A 24,577-nucleotide genomic window follows, 5' to 3' on the forward strand; every position below is an offset into this window, starting at 1 on the left:
TCAGCCAAGATATCAGGGAGAGAAGTGTGGACCTCCCAGAAATGAAAATGTTTTGGAGTGAAATGTGCTGATCAAACCCAGAACAAAAGACTTTGCAAAGGATGCTCGCTGATGCTGGCAAGAGAGAGCCATTATCCACGTGAAACAAGTCCTGTACTGATATGGGCAGTATGGCCACTAAGTGAGGAGGAAGCCAATACATTTGTAGTCAAAGGGGAAGCTTGCAAGCCTGACAATACCATCCCAACTCTGAAGTATTGAAATGACAGCCTCATGTTGTGTGGTAATTTTGCTGCAGGAGGGATTGTTGATCTTCACACAACATATTGAATCTTAAGACATCAGCCAGGAAGTTAGAGCTTTTATACACATGGGTCTTCCAATTGAACAATGAGACTAAAATTTATGAGCAGAGCTAGAACGGTGTGTATGAGCAAGGCAGCCCATCAACCTGACCTGTAACACCAGTTTTGTCAGGAGGAGGGGGCAAAATTACAGCGAACTCATAAATACATCTAGTTCTGAATCCTACCGATACCACTTCCAGCAGGTAGTAAAGAAAAACTTACAAAAAGGTAATGCAAGTCTGTGCACAAATGTATTAAGATAAGCATATTTTAAATTAATAAAAAATTAAAACTAACTAAATTGTGTTTCTTTTGTGTTTAGTATTTATTTTTTTGTGATTGACCATGTGGTTATACAATAACCAATGTGACATAGGAATCAGTAATTGAAGGGGCATGTTAAATGCATGAAAGTCAATGTTAATTTAAATACAAATACATGTTTACCTCTGCAGAAAGAAGCTTAGTACTCACAAGTTTTTTATGTCTGTAGCTCCTCTGAAAGCTTTCCTGGGGATGGACTGGATAAGGTTCTCACTCAGATCACTGTAAAGCAAAGAACATGTATATTTTACACCTGAATTAAAGAATTGCTTCATGTGGTTCCTGTGGTCTTACAGGATGAGAGCACATTGTTTTTACATCTTGTTGTGTAAAACTTGTGGTGTTTTTAAGCTGATGTTTTAACAAACCCCACTTACTCTCTAAATAGTGTCGCTCCTGCTTTTAACTCACTCATCACTGCGGTACTGAAAGTTAAGTGGAACATTTTCTCCCCCACAGCGTGCGTAACTACACCGAGGTGTGGTCCCTGCATGCAGAACTCTGCTCACAGTGGAGGGGTTATTTTATGATGGTTGTATTATTCAGTGTTCTTCCATGCTATGATCTGTTTAGCCTGGTTGTAGTTCGAGGCTTAATGTCTGTCTGCACACAGACTAAACAAAGACAACCGGGCTGTGGCCTGCGTGTGTGTGTGTGTGTGTGGGGGGGGGGGTCTTCTAAGGTCCAGTAGGGTGGATTCATTAGGGCACTGAGCCACCAATATTTTCAAGTTAGATTGTGTAGGTCTATGTGCTCAATGCCAGAAAGAATACTTTAATAAAAAAAGGGAAGCAAAAGGAGAGTGAAAGAAAGATAAAGCTGGTATATATTTAATGAACAGATCCTTTTGTCTGTCTCACACAGACATTACAACGCTGCTGGAGAGACTCCTGCCCTGACAAAGGTGCTCCCACATATCCAAAACAGCACTTCTGGTCACCCACAGAGAAACTAAAGCACAGCCCCAGAAACTATGTAACCACACTAAAACCACTGTTATAAATATAACTTTGATAATTCCTACTAATTACATTTTTATGAGCACCACAGGATACAATGTTATGACGCAACAATATTCTACCCCCAGTGTCAGTGAGTCAGGCATTCTTTCAGTGGGATGCATAACAGGTGAGTGAAACATACCAGAGCAGCGTAGTCAGGCAATGTAGCTAATAAATGAAAGGCTGCATATTCATAGTACAGCACAACTTATAAAAAAAATGAAAATATACAATTTAAAAAGGAATCTGTCTTATTTTAGGAAACAACATACTGAAATGAGGCTGCAATTTGAAGGTGGACTACCAAGATTTGTAGTGCAATAACATAAAATGTAAACATTTCATTAAATCAAATAGAATTTTGTGTATTAAATTGTATAAATGTAATTTGCCACAATGTTTAATATTTAACTCTACATGTGCAAACTAAGCATTTACTCAGGCTATAGGGCATCTCAAACCATCACAGAAAAATAGAAATAGTTTTTTTCCTTTGCACATCTGCATTTAATAAGTAAGAAGTTAAAATGATGGTTAAATGGGCAGAGAACTCAGCTATTGAACAGAATCAGAAGAGTTTATTTTCCCATTCCAGTGACTGACCAATGGGAAACTTGTTAAATCTAATCTGTGAAAGCACCATATCTAAGCACTATGAAGCTGCGCTTACAACAGTTTTCGACGTGGGTGCTGTTACCAAATGAAGCAGAATTAAAGTTATCCTTTATTGGTAAGAGTGAGGTGTGTAAAACTAAAGTCAGGGGAAGTACACAGACAAAATAATCAGTATTTTTTTAAATGTCCTGATATGTCTGCTGTTCATTCAGCTGCAACAGAGTAAAAGAGAGCAAGACTTTTCATAGAAAACAGAAAGGCTGAACAGAGTACAGCAAACTAAGTCTGTTTTATCCTTTTGAGCTCTCAACCTTTGCTTCTCATAGATCAAGCTGAATTTGGAAAAGCTGGTTGCCTTTTGAAAATCTTGGAGTTAAGGTTCATTTTCTAAGGAATGCACATTAAAACTGCTGTTTTATAATGCTAGCTGTGCTAACAGAACTAATTGCTAGTATAAAACAACAAAGACAAATTAAAATATCAAGTCTAAAAATGTTGTCTTTGTTTGAAAATATGAATAAAACAGTTTTTCAGTGGCTCCCCTCTGACACGTATAGCGTAACCTCCCCTTTGCTCCTAAAAATGTATGATGTCTCTCGGCAAGAAGGCTAGAATAATATTACAAACGATGTTCCTTTAATATTCTTGTTAAAGAGTTCCTAAAGAGGTATCGGCAAACCAAATATCTGACCAAGACTCAAGATCAGAAACCTGCTACAAAATGAAAATTAGTGTCTAATAACTGACTTTCGTTTATAGCAGTTCACCATCATACACCAAATATTGAACTTGTTCATGTTATCTTAGCGGCAAACAATGGATCAGGACAGTCTTGTTAACTATTTCTCCGTTGCTGTTTTGTTTAGTTTTGTTTTAGCAAAACTGCCTGAAAGAAGTGTTGACAGTTGAATCATTCTGGTTCTATGGTTTCAATGACGATGTATAATAAAACAATGGGAAATCTTATTGTTAACCTGCTTTTGAACTCTTATAAATTAGAATGATCCCCTTCTTTTCCCTTTTCTCAAACAACAGTTAGTATTAAGATGCTCATGTTTTCCAGTTTAGGGATGTTAATTGTGACATCCACATCTCCTCCGTGAAGTGTCTTTTTTTGCTTGCATGAACAAGTCTGTTTAATTCAGAGGTCACAAGATTTTCACAAAATATTCAACTTGAACAGGAGTGGTTAGCTATGGTAGGTACACACAGAAATGCCTGAGAAAGAAGAGGAGACAAGGATGAGATGCTGCGATGCAAGGCGGGACAGGAAGGCTCTGATCATATGGATACAATGCTATGTGTGTATGTAGTAAAAAAATGAAAGCACTTGGGTTGAATCCACACACTAAAACCACATAATCCTGTTAGCACGCTCTGATAGGATTGGCTGGAGTCATCTATAGACTCCCATTTATGGTGCTACTTGATTGGATTTGGAGCTCAGGTCATGGGAGGTCACCTTAAAAATGTAAGTCTGAACAAGAAAGAAAGGATATAGTCATGATTATTTTAAATGTCAGTATGTTTCATGGCAGAAAATCTGTCTTTTTCTCATTTTCCTCTTGTGTTTTCTTTCACATCTAACAGAAGAACCATTGCGGTCTTGGGTCAGATTTTGCAGTTTTTTTCTATGTATCTAAAGAATTTATCACCAGCTTCTCCTCCTACAGAAGCCAGAGCAAAATTAAATTTAGCAAAATAAAGTTTCTGCATTTACAAATTCTTAAAATGGCAAACAGAACATTTCTGCGGGAGACCATCATGCTGTATTTTACATACACTGTGGTTTCCTTTAGCTGTTATTTTCTAAGCACAGCCCCAGCAGTGTGTTGGCTTTGAGATTTTTGACATTATAGATTAGTTAGAAAGCTGATTTTGAGTAAATCACTTATCCCTTTCGAAATCAGACTCAACTATAAGAGAACACTAACCACAAACAGGCATATCGGTCACTATGGTCTCTGAAACTAAATTCTGACTCATAATCAAATGTTGCAATCTTACAGCAAATACCACAGCAGTGCATTAATTTTGCATGGTAACAGCCAAGTTTAAAAAGTTGAAAATAAATCCTCCTGTCTTTTGGTTTCTGGACAATGTAGACCCTCTCAACACATCTGCACATTGGATCAGGTAAGCTTAACCGCAGGGCAATAGAAATGTGAAGTACAGCAGGAGCAGACAGAGTAAAGCATCAGAAGCAAGAGCAGAGGTCATCACCTCCAGATGTCACTGTGCTTGCACAGCTCTGTTCGGGGTGAAAAGTCTCACAGAAACCATCAGCACCTTGCACCACTTTCCTCATGCTCCCTGCATACACTCATTACCAAGCAATGAGTCCCAGTCCAGTCCTCCATCTAGAGTAAGTAATGATGTCCTGTACCCAGCATACGTGCGAGTTGTTTATTATTACAAGTGTGTTAACTAGAAAAGCGAGTGCAGTTACGCAACCTTTACACTGGACCTGGCACACATTTACCTCATTGCACAACACACCTTGCAGGTGGGCAGTTAGTTCATTAATGTAGCCTGGCTTTTTCTCACAGTTCATTCCCACTGTTACCCTAATAATTGGGTAGCAGACGTTTTTAGGTGCATGAACTACAGCGCTGAAACCCTGCAGTTGCATTTTCTGGACTGAAACTTCCAACAATGCGGTCATTTAATCAGTGTAAAGTGCTCTAACAATAAACTAAGCTACTGTTTACATCAAACCCTACAAAGATCTGGTACAATTAGCTATCAGACATCGCTCAAGGCGCCTGGTCTGGCGATTAGCTGCACACTGAAGCTAATGTCTGGTTCCTGTCTGATTCCCATCATTAACTTCTAATTTCTATCTCAATACACACCAAAATAATTCACGAAAATGCCTATGGGGCCACAATGATATTCACACCAGTTAAAAAGTGGGTTAAAGAGATTAGTATTGGTCCATTTTGTTTTTATTAGTATTAGTTTTAGTGGGCGCTTCAGCAGTGTAGTAACCCCACTTTCAACCTTTTCTGGTTTAAATGTTTAAAGGCTTCAGGCTTCAAGAACTGAAGTCTGTGAACTACAGTACCAGGACACATGCTTTTTTATGAACACAAACAACTGCCCCTTTCATATATAGTGCGCTGCAAAAGATCTGGTACCCTTTAAACGTTTCCACATTTTGTCAATTTACCATATTTTGTCCTGCAGCGCTGTTGAGGTGGATTTCTACCTGTTTTCTATATCTAAACACAGATTTTTCTTGTTAGTTCTTAACAAAATAGCTCAAGCTCAGTCAGACTGGTTGGAAAAACAGTTTTGAATTATTGCTGCAGATCCTCAATTGGGTTTATGTCTGGACTTTGACTCTGCCGTTTTAAATCGAGTTTATATGCTTTGATCTAAACGATGATCTTGTAGCTCTGGATGTATGTTTAGTGTTGTTGTTCTGCTGAAAGCTAAACCACTGCCCCAGTCTTAAGACTTTTTCAGCCTCCAACATGTTCTCTTTCACTGTATTTAGAATAATCTATCTTCCCATCGACTCTAACCAGTTCTGTCATCCCTGCTGCCTAAAATCATTCCCACAGAATGATGCTGCCACCAATGTTGAATAAAACTGATGAAACATCTTGTTTTCTGTAATATTTAGTGCTTTTCATGTTGGCCACAAATGACTGAAGATGCAAAGGGCCTATTACCTACTACTCCGATTAATACCCAACATGCTTTGGAAGGTTTACACTTCTGCTATACTCTCTGCATTTTTTGAGGATATATTAAACAGTTAACTCCAAAATGTTAACAGTGATCCCCTTAGTGGATTAATTTTATAAATAGTTTTTTTTTTCTCATTGCTCAGTGTTTGTCTGAACTCATGCAATTTGATTTCAAAAGCAAAAAAGACAAAATAGTGCTAAATAAAACTCTTTAAAAAAGCTGAAAGTCCATCCACATTAACACAAAGGGAGAATTTCCTTGTGATCCTTACACAGCATTTCACCCTTAATTCATAATTCTGTCAAACTTGGTACTTAGAGGTCCAGACAGGCCAACATTTAAACCTGATTTAAAGACCCAGTGAACTGTATTCAATAAACCTAAACCCTATCTGTAGATAATTAGCTTTCTTGCTATTAAACTGCGTGTATTAAGGTGCAGGTGCCTTTCTTTTACTGTTTCTAAAAAAGTGTTTTCCCGACTCCTTGTCACGACTAAACAATTACAGTTATCCAGGTCAAGGTAGTCCAAAAGTTTAAGTAAAAGCAATGGGATTTCTTCTAATTCTTAAGGACATTTCAACCTCTTCAGTACTGAGTTCTTGGGGGGAATAGCCAGGTTTTTAAGCTTCTGGGTTCAATTTACATGCAAACCTGTGCTGCTCATCCTGCAGTATGTTGTTGGTATTCTTTGACCTCTTAGGCTTGCTACCCTGATCACATGAATTAAGGTGTGAGTTGCCCTGAAACATATTTGAAAGGAGTTCTAATGCTGTGTTGGATGTGGGGGAAAGATGAAACCTCTGTCCTCTTTCTTGGTAGAGATGGTTTCTCATGTCTGATGTACAGTAAACGGCTTCTTTTAAGCCTCTCTTAAACCATTTCTCTTCTCTGTCCAGAATGTGAATGTTGCTGAATGTGAGTTGCCTCTCCTGTGCTATGCCAAACGCTTGTGTCGTTGTTGTTTAGTTTCTCTGATGTAGATATCTGTGCATTCCTTGCTGCATTGAACATCATAAACTGTGCCACTCTGCTTGGGTTTGGGTGTTCTGTCCTTGGCATGGAGCAGTCTTTGTCTAAGGGTTTTGCTAGGTTTGAAGGTCATTGAGATGTTGTGTTTGGAGAAAATCCTTCTAAATGTTTCTGATACTCAGGCCACAAATGGAATAACAGTGGTTTTGCATCTTTCTTCTCTTCTATATCTGTGTCTATTGTATCTTCATGGTTCTGTCTGTGGTCTGTTTTTTATCTTGTGAATCATTGGTTTTTAGTAGGAGAGTTTTGAATTTCCCTTGATGACTTTCCTTACTCTTCATATGCTCGGGGTGCCTTTTCCATGAAACGGGAAACCTCCTCCATAACTGGCAAAGGCAGAAGTTCTGAAAGCTTCTGGTGGATCTGGATGACTGTTTGTGTAAGAGCTTCAACAATGAAATGGACCCATTGATCTTGTGCTCTTTGAAGGATCTGTCCTACTCTCTGACCTTTGGTAGAAGATTTTCTTCGTAAGTTCTTTGGAAAAAGCTCCTTCTGTCTGAAATGAAGGTGGTTCCTGTAATCTTCAAGCTTTCTTGAGATCTTCATACTTCATACTCCCGCACCACTTCAGGGGTATCCTTCCCAAACTGTGATGCAACATGCTGGTGTGGATTGTCAGTCAATCAAGTTGAGGTTGTCAAAAAACAGAATCAAAAACAACTGGACTTCTTGTAATTCTTTGCATGATTGGACGATAAGAAAATATTTATTTTAGCACAAATGCTCTTAATACTTCTTAAGTTTATTCTTCCGTCTAAAAAGAGGGAAAAAAGGGGAGGAATGTTTTTGATTACTTACCAGTTAGGAGGGTTAATGAGGTGTGTGAGAGCTCTTAAAAGAACGGCAGTATGTTGCCACTAAATGCTAACTACCTTCTTCCTTTCTGCACTGCAAAAGCTTACAAGTAGCTACTCACATAAACAACCACATTTACAAAGTGTTTGCTTCAGAAAGAAGCTGGTAAGTTTTAAATGATCCAAAATAACATCTCAAAACAATGACACACCCAAATTAACAAACCAAAAATAAAAATAAATACTGTTTCAGAAGAAATCTTAATCCCCGGTGCTGTATAATATAAAATAATTTCCTGAACTCCCAGTAGAAGAAAAGCACATATATAATAATAGATTAATACAATAGGTATCTATACCATCCACATTATACAGTAGACATTTTCATGACCAAATAACCTATATCTGTAAACTCAAATGAAACATTAGAGATTTAATATACTTAACGATTTTAATACTTAAAGGTTAAGATTTAAGATTTAAAAGGTTTTTATAAAGGCAGATTTTGGAGTGTTCCAATATTGTGCCTTGATAATTTGTGGGCACATGAGGCCTGAAATTGAAAATAAGCTAATCTGTTAACCCACCTATCCCCTTCTCTGATTAGTCAGCTCCACTGGCATCAGCAGGCAGCACCAATCAATCTTTCATATTATTTGAAAAAAGTGTATGAAGTTGATTTGTCTAAGAAGCCCCCTAAGGTAACCATTGCTATAAATAGCCTATCCACTGCAAACATTTTCATAGTGGATAGGCTTTACCCAAGAGCAAGAAGGCAAATATGTATTGACCCAAGGATGGGCAGATAGAATAAAAGCGGATGGATGGATGGATGGATGGATGGATGGATGGATGGATGGATGGATGGATGGATGGAACTTTAAGACAATGGCAGGTGGACCACAGTCTGTAAATTTTAATTTTATTATTTTTATTTTTCCATGTTTTTCCAGACCTGTAAAATGGATAAATCAAATTCCATATGTTCCGATACTTTTCAGCGTGGTACGTGAAAAACTTTTTTAATTTCATAAAGAAAAATTCACAACAGGTGTAGCAGAGACAGACATGCACATGGGCAGGCTTGACTTTGCAAACAGTATGAACCAGTGAAGAGTAAACAGAACAGCAGAGTATTAATAGTAGATGGCACAGGTGAAAACAAGGAGACTGATTGGCATGAAACAGGTGATAGTTATATTTATTTTAGAGCACTTCTGCCCATAGACAACAGTAACAATTATCTTGACTAACCTGGATAAGAGTTTCTCCAGTGAAGATGTGGACATGACTAAAGATAAATTGATTGAAAAGAGTAAAGTGACAGAAAAATGAAAGTTTTTTTTGCTTGGGACAGACTTGGTGAAATATTATGCCTTTCTGTCAGTGGAGATGCTGCAGCTTATGCAACCCACTCAGGGAAGAGTCTAATGCAAAAGGAAAAGGTAAAGAGAGGTCAATTTCCAGAGCTGGAGCTCTGCCTTAAATTGTTTGTTGTGCTGCAAAGTACCTGTATGGGTATCCAAATCCTTTGATTAAAATGGTAAAAGCATATAAATAGTAAACAGATAAGAAAATTACTGGCTTTATTTATCAGTGTTTATATGGATTGAGTTAAAAAGACAACAAAGCAACATTTTTAGTCAGATGGAAAAAAGAGAAAGTGTAACAAGTGGGGGATAACAGAAAGAGAATGAGGTGAGAAAGAGCATAGATTGAGGCCACAGGGCTCTTGGGCTCTTGCCAAAGCATGGCCTTGCATGTGTTTGTATTTGTGTGGCCCGCAGAGAGTGACTGAGTGTTTCTGGGTGAGACCAGGAGTATCCGTGCTTTTCTCCCACCCTCATGTCTCCGGTTTTAAAAAAATAAATTTCTCTCCACACCTTCACTTTTCTCCCTAAAACAAATAGACGGGCCTTCTAGCTGCGTCTCCCTTCACTTGTTCTCTCCCATGTATAACAGATGTTTTGCACCTCAATAATCCCAACAAGAGGGCCAGACACTACCATTATGATCACCATTCTTACCAGTATCCGCCAGAGGTCAAACAAAGTATTTAAGTCTCAAAACCGTAATCCGTGTTCACACAAATCATCGTGGGCAGACACACCCATTAGTACCATTTTAATAAAGGAAACGACAGACAGTTTGCTTTAGGGAATCTCAGGCATAAAAACCCAGGAGAGAAAATCTTTTTTTTTTCCATAACTGCCTCTTGTTTTGGACAGATTCCACAATGAACCATATTGAAAAACAAATTCTGCACAGAATGCAGCAAAACTCAATAGCACATGTTTGCCTTTTGTTTTCCTTTGAAAGCTAATGCCAACACTTGTCAACCAAACCAAGTACAAACAGTCAGTCAGTGAGAAGAGCTGCATGGCACTGCTCTAGCTTTTATTTTTTGCCATGCTAGATATCAGAAAACACAGAAATCAGCCATTTTCTCTTTATAATTTGCTCCAAAGAGTTGGATTATCCTGTAATATTTTAAGTGTTGCATAGTAATGGTTTTATAGACTTTTAAAAAATCTTGTAAGGGTAACGTCTGTTTTTGCTGCTTATTCAGTCCTTTCACCTGGCCTTTATAGATGTCAGCTTTGTTAAGCAACATAACATTTATCGAATCGGTCATTTTAGCTTAAAACCACACCTACAAAGTTACACAATTATTGTATTGCTATTTTCATTTTGATACATAGACTAAATCAAAAATATAGAATAAACCCCTACTAAAATAAGTAGTAATATTCAAGTTCTTATTGCACAAAATATTATGTCTTGTGGCAATTCTTCACAAAATTTAACACAAGTTTAACAACCAAATATAAGGAAAATAAGTGGGCTATATCAGCAAGGGTAGCCAGCCTTCGGTCGGCTGCTTATGTAATGACAAATTAATACTGTAAAATATTGCTGCACAGTTTACTGAATCACAATTGTCATCTCGATGTCAGCGTCTGCAATATTGTAATAATCGACAACATTCTGAGTGTCTTACATTAACACTCTGCATATCAACAATTTTTTTTGTATTCATACGATCACTGGGAATGTGTTTTGATGTTCTTATTTTGAAAAGTCATCTTGAGGTGACCTTGGCTCAGGTGGTAGGGGTTCGTCTTGTAACAGCTGGGTTGCCAGTTTGAGCCCCGCTCCAGCTATCCCAGTCGTTGTGTCCTTGGGCAAGACACTTCACCTGTTTTGCCTGCTTATGGTGGTCAGAGGGTCTGGTGGTGCCGATTGTACGGCAGCCCTACTTCTGTCAGTCTTTCCCAGAGCAGGGCATTTACCATCTTTTTTCAGAGTTGCCTGGAGTGAGAGCTGTGGTTCACTCCTTATCTGTAGAGTAGATTGACTTAGGAACAGTTGCTGTGTTGTTCTTTACTCAAATCATTTCTCCACATTCAGGGGTATAACACTAAATAGACATACTACTCCTAACTTTAGTTTTAGAATAGCATTACCGTAAGAAGATAGATGGCCCTTCTATAGCTTCAACAGCTTAAATGTTTCTTGCAACCAGAAATATTTCGGTTTTATTGTGAAAGTGTAGCAGTTATTTTATAGGCAGCCAGCTGCCTGGCAGTGCACAGCAACATGTGGGGAAGGGGCAGCACTGTATACAGCCACAGAAAACACCAGTCATGCTGGCTCTCTGTCTTGCATCACAATAAAGGGCCTTCAGACTGTATGAATCATATGACAGAACGTTTTGGAGGTTTTAAAACTGTAACCTTTTAAAACCTTGGTATACCTTGATACAGGTTTCTATTACCTCCCATTTGTGGAGTTTTTTCATTTTCTTTGGGAAACACTAAACACTGTAACAGCCACTGTCCAAAGAAAAAAACCACTTGAAAAGATTATAAAAACATTTGGCTCTGTGGAAGCCAAATATGAAGAAATTGCACAGTAGTGTATATCATCAAGCTGTTATCAAATTCCAGTAGACCTCACATGTAGCTATGCCATAGTTCCCACCAATACATTCAACTCTTCAATGGCCAGGATTTCTACACATGCCAAAAGGAAAATAAGAGTCAGCATGGAAACATCTCAAGAGAGCTTGTGATTGATTCTGACGATGAAAAATAAAGCCAAAATAACACCCTTTGTCTCTCCTTTTCTCTCACTCTCATCGTACATGACCAAACCAACAAACTGCCTCTTTTTGATGGGACCTAAAGGGGATTTCATGGATGGACTGCACTCTAATCATCTACAGTCAGAAACCAATGGGAAACACACATCGCTCACAGACGGGAATACTCACCGACCACCAAGAGAAAACATAGTGTCAGTGGAACTTATCGAGTCCACATGAGGGCTGACAGACATGCACATGCGCTCACATACTAAGACTCAAGATGGAGCTGGTTTAACTGCTGCCCATATCTCCTCTTTCACTGAAAATGATTCATGATGTCTATGTATCTTTATAGGCATTTAAAGTCCAACATGAGGACATACATTTGCCTACCACCCAGGAAGCAATCTATGCTTTTTCCAAGCTCCTGATTTACCCTGATTTTCTCAAAATATTTGCTCACAGTCAAGCAGAATGATAAGCCTGGCTGAGCAGCACTGATCGTAAAAGACACTAAGAACCACAATCAGTGGATGGCAGGGTGTGAGATCACCAAGCTTTGCACTTAAGCACAATCAAGGTCTCTCCATCCATTATTTTCTTTACTTGGAGGACAATATTAAGAAACCTTGAAAAGAAAGGAGAGAACACACATCTCAACAGATCCATCATCTCTGCCATTACCTCTCCCTACATTAGCCAGGAGGTTCACCTCAGCCCAGAAAAAATGATTCCCATTTCTGAGAGCCTGGGAATCGTTTTGTTGGATTGCACTAATGTTTTGAACAGTCAGAACAGGAGTAAAAAGGGAAGGAGGGAGCCATTTACAGAGACAACAATGTAAAGCTGGTTGGTAATTTTCTTTCTCTTGTGTGGTCTTACTAAACTGGTTAAAAATGTTTCTTTGTAAATGGTTGGCTACCTCGAAAGTGGAAAGTCGATCCCACAGATCGGATGACAGCTTTTCCTGGAAGCGTTGGTCTGAGGTCAGTGTTATTGAACCACTATGATGACAGATCCACCACACCTAACCACAGGCAGCTGATAGTAGATCAGACAACTACCAGAAAGACACGAGCTTAGAAGCTGTGTCAATCAACACAAAAAATGTATGGTGAAGACATTTAACTGGATCCAAAAAAGACACAAAAAATTGCAGTGCAAAATGAAGCCCAGCATAGGCTGTCTTCTTCCCCTAAGAGTCTAACACTGTTCAATCCTCCAGATTGACTACAATCGAGAGTGAAATCAGTCATTACTTTAATATTTGCAGTCACCACCACACATTGAAAGTATGAGGAGGGGCGAGAGGAGAGAAGAAGAGAAGAGAACTAAGCCAGAGGGAAGGTGAACAAAGCGGTTACCTTTATGTTCATTCCCCTTCTGAATCCTTCTGGAAGTTAAAGGCAAAAAGCACCTTGAGCTACATGCCTAGAGTAAGTCAAGGACACCTAGTCTGAACAGAGGAATACAAGTAATAAAAAATAAAAAAACTCTTAAGCTGCTGTCACACTGTTTTCTACTGTGTTGTGTATGTTAGCGTGTGAAATAGTGTTACACAGGTCTATACATGAGGAGCCGAAACAGATTTTGTGGAAATCAAGTCCTATCAAGTCTTTGAAGTACATGAATTGCTTTTGAGGCTTTCCTGGTTTATAAAATGCATGTGTATTGGGATCAAGGGAATGAAATTCACAGTATTTAACTGTCAAGTTTATTACCTCCTTATGGTGAGCTGAACATGTTTAGGGATCAGCTGATTTTCTGGGAAGGATATTTAAATTCTTAATGAATTATCGCATAATTATTGACCAGATTCATCTGAAAATATGTGGTGCTGTCAATTTTAATTTCAGTTTCAAGCATCTGACATCCTGAGTTGGTAAATTTTCCTCAGCACACACAGTGTCTGCATGTTTTGCATAAAATTTAAAGTGAACAATAAACTTAAATGTGACCAATACAATTTTATAATCAATGCAATGACAGCCAAGAAAAAGAAGACCTCAGTCTCCTTCGCTATAAGGTTTAGACATTTTTACCCCATTCATATTTTAATTTTAGCAAGACAGTTTCGATAAGTGTGTCAGAATGCATTACTTCTGCTTCTAGAAAGGATTAATGTTTAAAACATAACGAAAAAGCACCAGGTTGGATTAAATATGGCTAACATGTCTGTATAAAAAGTGTCTGTGAAAGAAGTTGAATACTTCAGCAAGATTATTATTCTAAATGCAATTAAGTGAATAATGGAACTAAAAACATAATAGTTTGATGGTTCTGGGATGGTCCTTGCAATCAAAAAACCAAAATCGTATAGAACATCTATAATTTGACCTCTAAAGACAAGCAGATTGCCAAAGTTGGAAGCCTTATGAAAGAAGAGCCATTGCAAAACCACCTTAAGAGAATTAGAAATATGCAAGAAAGATTCTCAGTCAAATTGAAGTCTGTGCAGAGCCACATCAAGGTCTTTGCATGATATAGAAATAGTGTTAAAACTACAACAGCATAACAGACAATACAAAATCTTTCTTGTTCAGTGGTTTTATGTCGTTAGTCTGCAAATGCGGTGCTTTATTTTCTTCAATTGTGCTACCTTCTGTAAATATGGAAATGATTAGATTGATCTCACTCCATTCAAGAAAGTGTATTGATCTCTTTCAAAAGGTTTGATTATTTTATTAAAATCAGAAGATAGAATTTTCTTTTACTTATTTATAAAATTTGATGTTTCTTTTTCTCCCAACAATTATTTAGACATGGCAGCTCTGCTCAAATTTCATTTAGTAGAAATGGCCTGACTCCACTTTAAAGGTTGAAGACCCATACAGGAAGGTTAGTGCTATTAGCTCGACATTCAGGTGTGTCAATGTTTGCGACTTCTATTTTGAAGTAAGAGATGAGGTCGTTCTTTAGTTCCCCTGCTGTGGTGAGTTGATCAATAAAAACGGGTTGTCAACGCTCAAATACAAAAGCATTAAAGAGTCCTCCTCCACAAAATTGAAACATTTTATTATGATAGCATTGTGAAAATACCGTGACCTTTTGACCATTAGCTGCACCAAGACTCCAAAGGTGGCATCTGCTTCATAACTTAGGAAGGCTCTTTTTAGTGAGTTCAAACTGCTTTTGATCATCTCTTGTTTAAAATCTAAAATATTTATTCTATTCAAAAACGGTATAAATTTACATAGAACAGAGATTCAGTTTTAGATCTTTTTCTGTTAAAACACAAATAAGAAGCACTTTTAGTGCTTTCTTGGTTTAAGGATCACCTGTTATTAAGGCAAGCTTAGAAGCCACAATATATACAAGAGTAAATGCTAGATTGGATTGTTCTTCAGAAATTACAAATTCTTTACAACAGAGTTTATAATTTGTGTACCATTATGCTATTTGAAAAAAAACAAAAAAAACACAAATTAATCCTTAGTTTTTCTGAAAAATATTTTTATAATCTCGTCTTGTCTCGAGCTGGAGCTATCGCCACACTGCTAAAAGCTAACCACCATCCAAAAATTTGAAAACGTTTTTATGTTTAATTTAGGTGTTATTAAATGAGGTCATCGTTCTCTACTATATAGATACTGATAAATATATGATAAAAATGCAATTTGACCAGGTGTGACCAATTCTGCAATTGCCAAGTGTAGTACTGCCTCTTAATATTTTTTTTCAATAAATATGTGCAATTTTGCTTGGTAGCAAAAATGATGGCTTATTTTGAGTGTTTTTAGGGATTAGGGAAATGTGGTATAAAATTGCAGTCAGCGTTTATCATAGCTTCTGTGCTTTCTTTTACTTTTCTTTTTTATTTCTTGATTAGTTCTCCAATTATGTTTCTTCATAAAGAAATAAATTTTTACACATAATTAAAGATGTAAAAGCTTTTAGATTACATTTCACTGATAACACTAGCAAGTATGAATTTGTCATCGTTTAGTCAGAAAGGCATCTAAGTTTAACCGGAAGGTGCAGAGATGCAAGTCTCCACGAGACAAAAATGTAGCTTGCATTGTGAGAAGAAATGTGTGTGCGTGTGTGTGTGTGTGTGTGTGCGTTTGCATGGATTCACATGTTTTGTTTGCGAGAGGATAGCTGAGACTGGTAGAGGACAATAGAGACAGTCCCAGCTGTGTTGTAGTGGGTGGGAGTCGTCCTGAGAAAAAGTACTTAACAATGGACATCAGCGGCTGTTTGGGATGTTTACCCTGTTCTCCACGCTGCCGCTGAAAACCCTCATCCTCCCACACTGACAGCCCACATACAGCATGGACAAGGGATTGACTGATGGAGACTGTGGAACCACCACTAACTAAAATACATAGAAAAGGTTTCTGCCAGAAAATGCACAATAATCAACAACATGATATTGACGATAGTTTTCGCATTTAACTGGTGAAGGTCCATTTCAATGGAAATTATCCACATTGAGGTTGTTAGCTGTTTCTGAAAAGAAAAAACAAGGTTTAGTTTTTGTAAAATTCTCAATGCTTTGGTTTTAAAATTTAAAATCTTTTTGAATTTGGCTGACAACACAAGCCTCTGAGTATATACTTATAATCCCCTTTGCAACCTGGTTCAACTTTCTCTCTAGACTACAATCTTTAACAGTTTCTTCAAATGCATTGCATTTTAGTCTCTGGCATTTCATAAAGTAACACTGAAGAATAGTATATGGCCTAGAGGTGCATCCATTAATGAGTGACCAGCCTGCAGCAGCAGATGTGATCTGTAATGCTCCAGAGATGAGGCCAGACTATGCTTTCAGGATTAATGAACCCTTGCAGAGGTGCAGCCGTAGGCATGAATCTGGCTCCACAGTGGTCCAATACACACCCACATACCCAAAAAAAAAAAAAAAAAACCCTTGAATGAAAGACACATTTCTTTTTTTCTAGCAGAATCTAAAACAACCCACTTTCCGGCACATCCATGATTATCCACATACATTAGCATACAGTCTGATTACCCCCCAGGGCTCAGTATGGTTTGCTGATGATGGGTGCATGCCAGCACAGTTAGCATACTGTCGCTGCCCAGATGCGACCAATACCTCTGCTGCTAAAACAATGATAGCTCTGTTGAAGAAGTGGAAATAAAGTAACTTTGTGTTCTATGTAAACACTAAATCAAGTTAAACCAACATGTGTCTGTTGCTGCTTGTGTAATCTTGTCTGGTAGCATGTGTCTTTGTGCGTTCTTGTACACGACTTCATTGCTATAAGTTCTGCATGGATGCTGATGTATAGCCCGGGGCCCGGAACACACAGGCGATTGTGTGTCTGGTGTGCGTTAGAGAGACTTTCAGCCCCAAAGAGTATGTGTGTCACAAAGCCAGCCTGACACTCAGTAAAAGAGCCACTGCCAAAGCAGGGTGCATGAAATTAAAAGTCATCAACCAGGAAAGAAGGGAGAGAATAAGTCATAGGGAGGAGGTTGAGGAGAAACAAAGGATAGTAAAGATGCAGACAAGACACAATAAGCAATAAAAAATCACCCAGGTCAATGAAGGAAACAAAAGAAACTTGCAGCAGTGGGATGGAAATGTGCTCTGCATCAATGACGCCTGCTGTTAGTCTCCTATATCTCTGGCAGGACAAAAAAAGATCTGGAAAAACGCTAGTCATACTATTGAAAAACCACAAAAAAGACTGTTGAGAAAAAGAGCTGCTGACCCTCAACTTCAAGCCATATATCAATATATGTGTTGACTTGCCTTGTTGCCAGACATACATTTTGTTTCTGTTTCTTGTAATGGTAATATATCACTCCACTGGTTTAGTGATAATCAACACAGATGTTGTGCACACATATTCTATGTGAATGTAGGCGTCATTCCTACAGTTTTCAACTCTGACCTCAGGAAAGAGCAGGAAGCCCCAAGCGTCTGTGATGGATTTGCCAGAAACAACGAATGTGTACACGCAAGGACCATTTGTATGCTCACCTGACAATGCTTCATCCTGTTGCTAAACATATTTATTTTTTCTGCTACATTCTTCCGCTCAGTGCAAACCAATCATCCAGCGAACCGGTTTACTGGTACAAAGGTCTTTACTGAGAAAATAAAACATGCTGAAGTAACGCTGCAGTGCAGTCAGAGAAATGGCTGTGAATATGCAGCCAGACATTCTCATCAGGCAGTTTCTGTCTCACTCCAGCACTGACCTTTCACCCCAGCTCTGTGAGTCAGGCTGGGAGAGCCGTGAGCGTGACCGATCCATTAGATTGCTCTGACAAGGATGAGGGTGACATCTGAACCCCCAGAGGCGAGGGAGGGACAAAGATCACTAGCAGAAAGACTAATAAGAAGACATCACGAGAAGATGCTTCTCTAGAACTTTAACTGCTGAACAGTTTTATTCTTGCTTTACTTTCAGCCTTAAACATGAAAACTGGATTCCATAAGTTTTGAAGACTGCAGCAGGATTCAGGGATTTAATTTTAATAGCCCGTAGTCTGTATCAAAATATTACTGAAGGCAAAATGGAAATGTGGTATGGCATTTGCTTCCAGTAGAAAAGCATTTGCTATGATATTCTGTGCTTTCGGGATCAGATGCACCGATCAAATTATAATCGCTGATTTGTAAACCTACGATTCAAATTTCTCTTCAAGAGCTATCATTTCCACTGCCTGCACAAACGGAAAATGTTATCAACTTTATTTTCTGCATACCTCAAAATGTAGAACAGCACCATATCGCAGGATATTAAATTTTGTTTTCTATGAGATGCTTTCTAAATAAAAAACAGCTTTATCCAGCAAATACTTGAGAGAAAACCTTTGGTTTTACCTGTATGTGTTAGATTGTCCCTTCAAACGAACTTTAAGCTGCGTTTTTGTAATCCATTACTAATTACTTGTATTATGACCAGAGGTGATGTCAGTATTACACAGCTCTGAACCAAAAAAATAATTTCATATTTATTTTAAAAACAAAGACCAGATATTCGCCCAAAAAACAGGCAGGTTATAAGTTTATGGAATAAGTTCTAGGACTCACAGTTAAAACGTGTCTTTAGTGGATGCACATAACTGACTTTCTCTGCAGTCATGCTTGTTAAATTTTTACCTAATATTTTTTTGTACTTTGTCAGTTGTTTTCACATGTGAGTATCAAATTTATAGTGTCAGGGGCAGCTAAGGCAATCTTCCAAATTCTGGCTAAAATTCAAATTAGCGGTGTGTCCTAACGTGTTTGAAAAGATTTAAAAGCTTAAATAACAGCAGGGATTTGTTGCTTCAAGTTGAAAAAGGAGAGCTTGGCAGGAAATGAAGGAAGGAGAAGGAGTTGCTGTGTATACAAAGGAGGTGGGTGAAAAGAAGAGCCTTTAAGGATGAGCAAATGAGAGTAAAAAGTTTTTTTGGAATGTTTTTGTCTGCATTAGCTAATATTTGCTCTTGGGTTTAGCTTTGCCCCTTTGCTTGCTGTTGACAGAGTGGAACAAAAAGGCAGATAGCCAGGAGGTTACCTAGTGGCAAGACTTTTGTGCTTGTATGCATGAGTATGTGAGTGCAATGTACAGGTTCCCAAGCGGCAGGTGGTGAGGACTGGCAGAAAGTGTTGCATCTAATAATCTGGTTTACCACTCAAGGGTTCACGAGTTTAAACCTCCTTTGAATCGCAAAGCTTGACTTGCATAGAAAAAGTCAGCTTGTATGAGGAAGACAAGAGAAGAGACATGGAGAAAAGGATGGAGACTTTCAGATTTCATCCATATGGTGCCAAGATCCTCTTTAAACCTCTATGCCCTCCCCACGGTCCTCTCGTCTCATCGGGTGTCCGGGGTTGCGGCAGCCTGGGTGTCTGCCTAAAGGCCAGTCTCACAGCAGGCCAGTCTTTGCAGCAGCACTTTGATGTCTTTGTAGTGGGACACGGTGCCTCATGTCCATGCTCATTAACTTTGTCAATGACAGATCAATGTGAGCCTGCTGAATGCCGCGTTGCCTCGAAATTACAGCCCATTTACGTTCTGGGTCTGAACGAGCCTTGGCTTCCCCCTGAATAAACAACAATACAGCGATGGACAGAACCTTCACTCATGATGGTAACCACTTAAGAAAGGCAGGAAAGACATTGCTCCATTTAACACCATGCATGGCTTCCTGTGGCTTCCTGTGGCTTAGTGCTTAGAGACAGCAGCCACATCTCTCTACATCCTGTAGGCCACAGTTCATGAATACAGCATCATAGCCTGTGGATGCGGAGCACCTTAATGTCCCTTAGACAAATAGTTTTTAGTTAAATCCATTAAAGTATATCACACTTGTTTTCAAAACATGACCAATATTGTCTGGATGTGACACTTGCTAACTTTGGGCTGCTTCAAGGATATTACCTTTGTCATTTTTATCTGGTTTTATTTCCAATTGAAACACATTTATAGCTGCATTTGCAGCTGACTTTTCCTTTTGTTTCCCTGTTTTCTTTTTGGCCACAATGTATAAAGTTAGTATTGGTAGAAGGGGACAATCTGTTTGGTGTTTTTCATGTACATTGCCTTGCAGAGCTCCTCTTATTCAGTGTATTTTATTGGGAACTTTTGTGAAAGGTTTCTGTTGTAGGCGTGCATTTGTAAACAGTCCTCTTAATTCTGATACTAGTAAAAAAAATATTTTTCAGCCAAATGCCTTCAGAAGGCACCTTCTCAGGGAAACCGTGTGGAACTATATCTAGGTATAAATGCAGCTGTTCTAACAAGGCCGCAGAGGCTTGAAAGAGAACATTCATGAACAAACTAAAATGAACACAGCAAATGTGTCAAGGTGAAAGATGTGGAGAAGTTCAAAGCAGATTTAGGCTATAAAACAATATCCCAAGCTTTGAACATTTCACAGAGCACTGGCCAATCAATGCAAAATTGCAAAGAGCAGTTCGCAACTGGAAATCTACCATGACATGTTCATCCACCTAAACTGACCCGAAGCAACCCATTGTTACTCGGGAGGAGCTGCAGAAATCCACAGCTTAGGTACAGAATCTGTAGACAGGACAACTATTAGGGCCATTAGAAGTCCTGTTTGCTGGACAGGAAAACTTTTGAAGGCACTGAAACATCCACCGCTCATATTATTTGGTGCCAAATATGTAAAGAAGTTCTTTGCCAGGTGAAAATCAAAGTCAGTCAGTCATTTTCTACCACTTATTCCATAGTGGGTCGTGGGGGAGCTGGTGCCAATCTCCAGCAGTCTATGGGCGAGAGGCAGGATACACCCTGGACAGGTTGCCAGTCCATCACAGGGCAACACTCATACACCTAAGGGCAATTTAGAATGACCAATTAACTTAACTGGCATGTCTTTGGACTGTGGGAGGAAGCCGGAGTACCCGGTGAGAACCCACGCATGCACTGGGAGAACATGCAAACTCCATGCAGAAAGATCCTCGGCCGGGAATCGAACCCAGGACCTTCTTGCTGCAAGGCAACAGTGCTACCAACTGCGCCACCGTGCTGCCCTGAAAATCAAAGTGCTTTTTTTTTTTTTTTTTGATTGAGATGAGTTTATTTGTCCTTACTTAAAACAAGAAGCCCAATAGAAAGTAGTTTAACAAGTTCTAAATTAGATTAGATTTCTGATAAACCTATTGCTACACAATGAATTGTCCAAGTATCCGTCCTTCTATGTTTTCTAACCAACGGATATCGGAATACAGAACAACAAACAGCAAGACAAAGTCTTCCTGGGGGGTTTAAAGTTTTGGTTTGAATCCAGACATATTTCAGACACCAGGAAAGATAAACTATGTTCTGTTGATATCTGATCTGCAACTTTTGCTGTCCTCATAACATTTTTTACATACGCTAACCAAATATCAAAAGTCACTGATATAATATTGCAAGCTTCAATATTGCTCCTTGCCCACACATTCTGCATATTTCCATGAAATTACTTTATAGATTGTTCTACATATACATCTAATCCTCCCACGCACCAATATAAACACATTGATGCACACACACACACACACACACATACAAACACAAAGCCTCGTACACACAAACATCTGCAGTCAGAGAGATCATCTGAACTCTAAATATTTAAAAAGCCTATTCCTCTGTCTGTAATTAAAACCACTGCAGCATTTCAGAGCCGTATCCCCTACCACCACCCCATCACTCTGGCTCCTTGTCTGTTATTCTTCCTTCCTCCATTTTGACCTTTGCCTTTGTTGCCTAGAAATGGGATTTGTGCAAATCTTCCCAAAACAATAAAACTGTGGGAAACCTCTGTGTGACAACTATTGTGGTTTTATTTACCAGTGACAATAGAAGTTCAACTTTTTTATTCTGATACGAAGGCGGCTGTCTTTCCTGAAAAAAAGATGGACTTTCCTGAGAGAAGTAATGATATGTTAGGAAGGTTCACAGTCCAAACACAAAAACTGTGAGTCAGTGCCACACACTGTTTGGCTACAATACCAGGGGGTTTCTGTCGTGCCCGGACCTGCGAGGGAAACCAGGGCTAAAACTCCTGCTGCTTCCTCCCATTAGAATTCATCCAAATCCCACCTTTATCGGCGTGTTTGCTCTGCTGAGCTCACTAATGCTCTCCAGCTTCTCTCACAAGGCAGGTGTTTATATGCATGTGTGAGAGTGTTTGCTTTGGCTTGCTTTCCAACCCTTTGCCATCGGTGTGGAGGGAGTGTAAGGAGGTCCGAGAGTGAGGGGATGTGCTTGCATTTGGAGGCTCGCAGGACAGAGTTCCTGGAAAGGAACATATTCAGTTCAGTTTTCCAACTTCAGACGCTGTCAGATGCAGCGTGCACATGTGTGTGTGGAGTTGTAAACAAGCACTTCTCATGAAGTGGAGATGGTCTAGAGAGAGCTGCTCTCATTTCAAACATCATTTATTTATTACACCCCTGTGTGCAAAACTTTTATGCATAGACACAAACACATGTGGTGACACTGAAAGTCTGCAGTTTATTCCATCACGCACCAGTGATCAACCTCATTCCCTTGCCCCCTGCCTTTCCACCCCCTTCGTCCTTCCTTTCTTCCTTCCCTAAAAATCAATAGTGTTTTGTCACCCAAAGCTGTGTTTCGAGTAATATTAATCTGAATAAAGCTTATCTCACACTCAATGAATTTTCATAAACTCCACAAAGCGCTGATTGGGAAATGAAGGACATCATGTTTGATTCACATTAATACATTCACGCTAATGCACACCAACAACTCCATTATCCAAGCTTCAGGCAAGGGCTTTGTTTGGTACTACTAGAATTTGACAGTGATTTATGGAGAAAGGGAGTCACACTACACCCTGATACACACAGAACACTAAGCAAGGTTACTAGTCCAAACATAGGCACAAAGAAAGGTTATTGCATGATCGACAAAGCCTCGCTGAGAGCAGTGAGCACTTTGGTCTAGGTTCAATACCACACCAATGCAGTTCAGCAATTGGATTCAGTCAACCCAATACTTTAATTCTTCATTTGCATTCAGTAAGCACCTTTGATAATTTCAACGAATATGAATCTGCCTGCTTGATTATTTAATGGTTTATTAATTGTTTATTAGCGTATTAATGATTCATCTGATAACTGAAATTATCTGAAGTTCTTTTTTATTGCATTATCCTTGTGGTTTTATCAGAGCAGTGAACCCTGAGAGGTCAGACACACCCTGCCTCCCAGGGCAGTTATGCCCTCCAAAGTGCCAGTCTTTTTTTTTCTTCTTCTTCTTCTGCATGAACATGTTAGATCCGCTTCATATTTGCTATCGGTTACAGCACAGGTGAGAACATTGCATTCCTTCTGAATCATTCGGAGAGTTCAGCACTCAAGGCAGTGATTTAGCGAGCAATTTGTGTCGACTTTAGCTCCACGGCTGCTTTCAGAACACACACATTCAAGAGGGGCAGGAGGAAAAAACAAATTCCCAAGGGAATACTTTTTTTCCACAAGCACAGAGTGACTGCAAGCCTTTTCTGCAGTGCCTTGCAGAATCTACATGGGGGGCAATTTGTTTTTATGCACATTTTGTGCCGGGATCACTGTGTTATACTTTAGGGCAAAAGAGGTGATTAAAGGAGTACGACAGGAAGAGGAGGTAAAGGTCACCTATAAAACTAAAGAAGTGAATTAAAACACACTGATGACTCACAGACACATGCCACTGACAGTGAGTCATCCTTAATGAAGCCTGATTTAAGGGATAAAATACCACATGATGGTTTTGCCTTTTGGCTCTAAAGGATCAAAAGCATCAATAAATAAATGCAGGAATGAAAAGCTAACACTGAGGTCACATCAGCTGTAATATGAATGCTGCAAAGAGCATGAATAGAGGGTAGAATGGACAGTTCCTCTCCATTTTCCTCTTACTCTCTTGGTGAGCACTTGGTGAGCTTTTATATTTTTGCAATAACAGCATTGATTTGTTCATGTGTGTCAGGGTGTGCGTAGTGGATGTTTTAAAAGCCACTCCAGGCCTCTCCAAGAGCCATTTTCCTTCTGTGTTTTACAGACTAAACAGAAACACAGTTTAGGTAAAATACTGAGAAAGAGTGAGAAATGAAAGACAGAGCAGGTGTGACTGGCTGTCACAGTAGAAACATCTCAAAGACACCGCTCTATTCAGTTGTGTTTAACAGTTGGGTGTTTTTTTCCTTAATTTCCTCTATAGAGTATTACTGCAGCTCTTGTGTTACA

The 24,577-nt window shown here is 39.0% G+C and overlaps 1 protein-coding gene across 2 annotated transcripts in view; it reads right to left on the reverse strand.

The window, feature by feature from the left end:
* slit1a (slit homolog 1a (Drosophila)) overlaps nt 1-24,577 on the reverse strand; it is a 108,539-nt gene that overhangs the window by 47,244 nt on the left and 36,718 nt on the right. For both annotated transcript variants that reach the window (XM_047351649.1, XM_047351648.1), the window contains exon 5: nt 822-893. In XM_047351649.1, coding sequence (XP_047207605.1) covers nt 822-893 — 72 coding nt within the window. The remainder of the gene's footprint in view (nt 1-821; nt 894-24,577) is intronic.

The sequence above is a fragment of the Girardinichthys multiradiatus genome, chromosome 22 (assembly GCF_021462225.1).
Source record: "Girardinichthys multiradiatus isolate DD_20200921_A chromosome 22, DD_fGirMul_XY1, whole genome shotgun sequence".
NCBI classification, from domain to species: Eukaryota; Metazoa; Chordata; class Actinopteri; order Cyprinodontiformes; family Goodeidae; genus Girardinichthys; species Girardinichthys multiradiatus.